The sequence below is a fragment of the Dipodomys ordii genome, unplaced genomic scaffold, assembly GCF_000151885.1.
Source record: "Dipodomys ordii isolate 6190 unplaced genomic scaffold, Dord_2.0 Scaffold120, whole genome shotgun sequence".
Lineage (NCBI taxonomy): Eukaryota > Metazoa > Chordata > Mammalia > Rodentia > Heteromyidae > Dipodomys > Dipodomys ordii.
In genome coordinates this window covers 3,684,645-3,691,173 of record NW_012267336.1, presented here as the reverse complement: position 1 = coordinate 3,691,173, position 6,529 = coordinate 3,684,645, and the positions used below count along the sequence as shown (strand labels likewise).

Genomic DNA, 6,529 nt, shown 5'->3' with positions numbered 1-6,529 from the left:
CCAGCTTTTTTTCTTTTTGCTTATGTGGTGCTGAGGAATCGAACCCAGGGCCTCATGCATGCAAGGCAAGTGCTCTACCACTGAGCCACCTTCCCAGCCTCATCTATTTAGTTGTTTTGCATGTGGGGATTCAAAAATATCAAAAAGTTGGTGAGTGCTGGTGGCTTACGCCTGTAATCCTAGCTACTCAGGAGGCTGAGATCTGAGGATCACAGTTCAAAGCCAGCCCGGGTAGGAAAGGCTAGGATTACAGGCGTGAGCCACCACTGCCTGGCTGAAATTTTTTTAAATTTTTTTTTTTTGGGTCCAGTCATGGGGCCTGAACTCTGGGCCTGGGTGCTGTCCCTCAGCTCTTCAGCTCACGGCTAGCGTTCTACCACTTGAGCCACAGCACCACTTCCAGCAGAAAAAGCTTTTTTCTTTTTTCTTATGTGGTGCTGAGGAATCGAACCCAGGGCCTCAAGCATGCAAGGCAAGCATTCTACCACTGAGCCACCTTCCCAGTCCCTCTCCCTCTCCCTGTCCCTGTCCCTCTCCCTCTCCTCCCTCCCCTTCCCCTCTCTCTCTCCTTCCTTCCTTCCTTCTTTCTCTTTCTTCCTCCTCCTCCTCTTCCTCCTCTTCCTCTCTCCTTCTCCCTCCTCCTCATTATAGTGCTTGAACTCAGGGCCTAGGCACTGTCCCTAAGTTCTTTTGCTCAAGGCTAGTGCTCTACAACTTTGAGCCACAGCTCCATTTCCAGATTTGTGTTTTTGTTTTTGTCAGTCATGAGGCTTGAACTGTGGGCTTGGGCTCTGTCCCTGGGCTCTTCAGCTCAAGGCAGGTGCTCTACCACTTGAGCCGCATCGACACTTCCAGTTTTCTGAGTGGTTTATTGGAGATAAGAGTCTCACGGACTTTTCCTGCCTGGGCTGGCTTTAAACTGTGATGCTCAGATCTCAGCCTCCTGAGTAGCTAGGATTACAGGCATGAGCCATCGGCACCCAATATTCTACTTCCAGTTTTTGGGTGGTTAATTGGAGCTAAGAGTCTCATGGGGATTTTTCTGCCTGGTCTGGCTTCGAACCTCGATCCTGAGTAGCTAGGATTACAGGTGTGAGCCAACAGTGCCCAACTTAATCCTGCCAATCTCAACCTTCCCTGAAGTACTGGATGACAGGCATATGCTACTGCACCTAACTATGGATTAGGAATACGTTTTGTGAACTTTTCTGCTTGTGGCTGGCATCAAAGTAGAATCCATTCTTAGCTTCCTAAGAGGCTAGGATTTCAAGTGTGAACCACCAGCACCTTGTAACACATCTAACATCTTACATAGCATGGCCACTAGCTGTTCTTTAACTTTTTCTTTTCTCCAATTTTTTTCTTTTTCTCCAATTATAGTATGTTCTTAGCAAATTCCTATGAAAATAATAGCTTTGCATCATCATTCATTTCAGGTTCACTAAGAATCTTTCCCCGGACAAAATCAACTTGAGCACTCTGAAAGGGGAGGGTCAACTGACCAATTTGGAGCTGGATGAAGAAGTTCTACAGAATGTGCTGGAACTGCCTACATGGTTAGCCATCACTAGGGTCTACTGCAACAGGGCTTCTATCCGGGTGAGAATAGGGATCAGAGTGATGCTGTTGTCTTCGGCCGGCAGGCCTACCTTCTTGGGGCAGTTCCCACAGCCCTGAGCCTTTGCTTTCCTCTTTCAGATTCAGTGGACAAAGTTGAAGACGCACCCCATTTGCTTGGTAATGGCCTTTATTGTTAGCAAGTAATCAAATGGGGATAACTAGGGTGTGTTTTTAAAAGTAAGGAGAGGAGGTGGGGAGGAGTCATGACAAGTTGACCTTTTTGGGAGTGATAGGTGCTTCTTTAGGCTCAGAGAGCTATACTGACACAGTAACTGTTGTCTGGTCTTACTCCAGAACTTCTCTCTATAATAGAAATTAGCACTGAGAAGTCTGAGTTTTTGCTGTTAAGACTCTTAGATTTAATTGTTTTCCCTTGGACTTCTGACATGTAAAGTCAGAAGTTCAGTTCGTGGTGACTGTTGGGTAATAGTCAGCATGTGTGGGTTTTGTATGCTCAGCTCTGCGTGGCTTTCATTCCAGTGTCTGGATAAGGTAGAGGTGGAGATGAAGACGTGCGAGGAGCCTCGACCCCCCAATGGACAGTCACCCATTGCTCTTGCTTCAGGACAGAGGTCAGTTGCTGAAGATCGTATTTTTAGTTAAAAATAAGAATTTTATTTTTATTACCACTTTTGGAAGTGGTGCTGTGGCTCAAGCGGTAGAGCACTCGCCTTGAGCTGAAGAGCACAGGGACAGCACCCAAGCCCAGAGTTCAAGCCCCATGACTGACCAAAAAAAAAAAAAAAGCAACAAAAGGAGACATAAAGAAAAATAAGCACTCATAGTTCTCATGTTCAATATCTTAGTCCAGTGTCTTCTAGTGTAAATTTTGTATAAGGTCTCATATGACTGATCATTGGTCTACCTCATTTGTTGTAGTGAGTATGGCTTTGCTGAGAAAGTGGTGGAGGGGATGTTCATCATCGTTAATTCCATCACCATCAAGATTCACTCCAAGGCCTTCCATGCTTCTTTTGAACTGTGGCAGCTCCAAGGCTATAGTGTCAACCCCAGCTGGCAGCAGAGTGACCTTCGTCTGACACGCATCACTGATCCCCGCCGAGGAGAGGTAAGGGCTTTAGTGTTTGGAGGGAGAGAATCAAGTTGGAGAATTAAAAAAAAAAATAGTCTACATTAGTTATACAGAAGAGGGGTTATTGTTAAATATTCATGTGTGTCTTTATAATATATATATTCTAATAGTCTTGCCCAAAGTAGCAGAAATTCTTTTTTTTTTGTTGTTGTTGGTCATGGGGCTTGAATTCTGGGCCTGGGCGCTATCCCTCAGCTCTTCAGCTCAAGGCTAGCACCCTACCACTTGAGCCACAGCGCCACTTCCAGCTTTTTTCTGCTTATGTGGTGCTGAGAAATTGAACCCAGGGCCTTATGCATGCGAGGCAAGCACTCTACCACTGAGCCAACTTCCCAGCCTCAGAAATTCTTAAAAAGATGTTCTTTCTGTAAGAAAATGAAAAAGGCAGAAAGGTGAATGCATCAGTCCAACAAGTTTTTTTTGTTTTGGCTGGTCATGGGGCCTGAACTCTGGGCCTGGGCACTGTCCCTCACCTCTTCAGCTCAAGGCTAGTGCTCTACCACTTGAGCCACAGCGCCACTTCTGGCTTTTTCTGCTTATGTGGTGCTAAGGAATCGAACCCAGGGCCTCATGCATACAAGGCAAATGCTCTACCACTGAGCCACCTTCCCAGCCCTAGTCCAACAGTTTTATTCAGGAAGGGCAACCCAGTCTTCTTCAGCCTTGAAGAGGAAATGGCACATATCCCTTACAACTCGGGTCCCTTTAAATATTAGGCAGAAAAAGTGAAATCACGTGGGGTAGATGGGAGCAGGGTGAGATGGAGGCAGGTGGGAGAACAATCTTTTCTTGAGTAGAGGGTTTCAAGGTTTCAAACATATATGTGTTTGCCAGGAGGGTCAGGGCAGACATGGCCTTGGTCTTAGGCTCTTTTCCAAGACCTCCTGGTGTGTTTGTTCAGGGGGAAGGGGAGTGGAGGTGATTTAACAGGGTTGGAAACAAGGACAGTTCTAAGATGGCTCTCAGTAGGGGGGTGGAGAGGGAAGGTGAGTATTTTTAGTTTAAGTTATTTTTCATCGATTCTTTTAACCACATCCTTTCCTTGAATACAGGTCTCTGACCTGTTTTTTTTTTTTTGGGGGGGGTCTCATAGTGGGGCCTGAACTTTGGGCCTGGGCGCTGTCCCTCAGCTTTTCAGCTCAAGGCTAGCACTCTACCACTTGAGCCACAGCACCACTTCCGGCTTTTTTTCTTTTTGCTTATGTGGTGCTAGGGAATCGAACCCAGGGCCTCATGCATGCAAAGCAAGCACTCTACCACTGAGCCACCTTCCCAGCCCCTGACCTACTATTTTATGTTGTTAGGATCCCAACTTAGGAAGATGGAAGTCTCTGACTTCCTGGACTTCCTGCCTCATGGTTAATGTTATTCTCTGTATGCAGATATTTAGCTGGGAGCCAGTGGCTCAAGCCTGTAATCCTAGCTACTCAGGAGGCTGAGATCTGAGTTTTTTGGTTTGAAGCCAGCCTGGGCAGAAAAGTCCTTGTGAGACTCTTTAACCACTCAAAAACTGGAAGTGGAGCTGTGGCTCAAGTGGTAGAGCGCTAGCCTTGATCACAAAGAGGCTCAGGGACAGCGCCCAGGCTCTGAGTTCAAGCCTCACAACCAACAACAAAAAAGAAATTTTACTTTTTCTTCCAGGTTTTAACATTTAAGGAAATAACTTGGCAAACACTTCGAATTGAAGCAGATGCTACAGATAATGGTGATCAGGACCCAGTCACCACCCCACTGAGGCTTATTACCAACCAAGGCAGGATCCAGATAGCTCTCAAGAGAAGAGTGAGTTTGTTCCCTGTCCTCATGAAAGCCTCTCATTTCTTTTCCTAGACAGCCTGGGTGGTACTATCCTCTCATTGTAGAATTAGTGGCACTTGGAAAGACAGCAGTAACAGGAGGAGCTGCGGGTCAGTGTTGCACAGTGCTTTAGTGAGAGGGCATTTCCAACGCCTGATTTTAAAATTTTACAATTTTTACCCACATTTAGGCACATTGACATAGGGCACCTGGCAGTTGACTATTGCTGCTTTTTGTTAGTCAAGCAAACCTGAGTTCTTGTTTTTGTGGGTTTGCCAGTCCTGGGGCTTGAACTCAGGGCCCACGTGCTATCCTTGAGCTTTTGTGCTCAAGACTAGCACTCTACCACTTGAGCCGCAGCTTTATTTTGGGCATTTTGGTGGTTAAATGGAGATAAGAGCCTTACAGACTTTCCTGCTCAGGCTGGTTTTGAACACAGTCTTTAGATGTCAGCCTCCTGAGTAGCTAGGATTATAGGCATGATCCACTTGCACCTGCCTAAACTTGTATATTCTATAGTGCTTGCTACTCCTAAACTGGACATCAGTCACTGTGGGATTGGAACGATACAAGCTGCTAAACCCCATGTTCTCTGTTCCTTCTCCCCACCCCAGACCAAAGATTGCAATGTGATAGCCTCCAAGCTGATGTTTCTGCTGGATGACCTGCTCTGGGTACTGACTGACTCACAGCTCAAGGCTATGATGAAGTATGCTGAGTCGCTGAGTGAAGCCATGGAGAAGGCAGCCCAGCAAAGAAAGAGTTTGGCCCCTGAACCTGTCCAGGTTACACACAAAGTGGACACCCTTGTGGGGGTGGGGAGGTAGTGGACCAGACTTTATTTGTACCAACATAGGTGGGACTGGTACTTTATTTGACTTGGACTTTTTGTATTTCATTTACTCTGATCCCTGGGTACTGTTGTATCAGCTACACAGGCTAAGCCACTGAGGAGGAAAAGTAGAAAAAGCCTTTTGATCCTGTTGGGACTTTCACTGTGTCAGACAATAGACCATAGGCAAGTTGTTAGAGTGGGGTGTGATGAGCACTGTAACAGAGGGGATCAGTGCCCTGAGAGCACCAAGAAGGGGCATCTTTCCGTGCAGTTCACAAGAGAGCATTTAGGAAAGACTTGGAAGAGAGACTTTAACATCAGTCAGCTAATTCCTGGTGGGGATTAGCTTGAAAGGCAATTCAGACATGAGAAGAAAATTCAGTTACTAGACTAATTACAATTAGGCATTTTGGAGTGTGGATTATTTAGTTGGGAAAGCATTATGCTACTAGTCAAGCAGGAGAGATAGGGAAGGAATATTCTGATAAACTGTGGTTCTGCTCAGATCAGGATGAAGCTTAAAGAAAGTCTGTGAAGGAGAGCCTCTCAATATCCGGCCTTTCTTCTTTTCTCTGTATCACTTTTAGATTACTCCACCTGCACCCAGTGCCCAGCAGACATGGGCCCAGGCATTCGGTGGCAGCCAGGGCAACAGTAGCAGCAGCAGCAGCCGTCTCAGCCAGTACTTTGAGAAATTTGACGTGAAAGAGTCCTCCTATCATCTCCTTATCTCCCGCTTGGACCTTCATATTTGTGATGACAGCCAATCCCGAGAGCCAGGTACTGTGAGGCATGAGCCTGGGATGGGTGCAAACCATTTTCTAATTTTGGACAGAGCCTGAGATAGGCTATTTTCTAGGAGCACTGTAGAGTCCATGGGTTGGTTTCATTTAATCACAGATGTTACTTGGGCCTCAGCCATTCTGTGGTAGCTACAGGTTGATGTGAGTCAGTGCTATTATTCAGCCTTTAGGGGTCACCTGTCATACTTTTTCAGTGCTAGGAACTGAACCCAGGGCTTTGCACGTGCTAGGCCACTGAGCTATACCCTATCCTAAAATTGCCTTTTTTTTTGGTCAGTTGTGGGGCTGGAACCCAGGGTCTGGGTATTGTTTCTGAGCACTTTTGCTCAACTCTACTACTTTGAGCCACAGCTCTGCTTCTGTGTCTCTTCTCCCCCCCCC

At 46.4% G+C, this 6,529-nt stretch overlaps 1 protein-coding gene across 1 annotated transcript in view; it reads left to right on the top strand.

Annotated features, from left to right (window-relative positions):
- Nucleotides 1-6,529, top strand: part of Uhrf1bp1 (UHRF1 binding protein 1) — a 47,143-nt gene that overhangs the window by 19,844 nt on the left and 20,770 nt on the right. Inside the window, exons 2-8 of the mRNA XM_013029620.1 lie at nucleotides 1,437-1,599; nucleotides 1,699-1,737; nucleotides 2,101-2,192; nucleotides 2,500-2,689; nucleotides 4,355-4,495; nucleotides 5,125-5,295; nucleotides 5,933-6,125. Coding sequence (XP_012885074.1) covers nucleotides 1,437-1,599; nucleotides 1,699-1,737; nucleotides 2,101-2,192; nucleotides 2,500-2,689; nucleotides 4,355-4,495; nucleotides 5,125-5,295; nucleotides 5,933-6,125 — 989 coding nt within the window. The remainder of the gene's footprint in view (nucleotides 1-1,436; nucleotides 1,600-1,698; nucleotides 1,738-2,100; nucleotides 2,193-2,499; nucleotides 2,690-4,354; nucleotides 4,496-5,124; nucleotides 5,296-5,932; nucleotides 6,126-6,529) is intronic.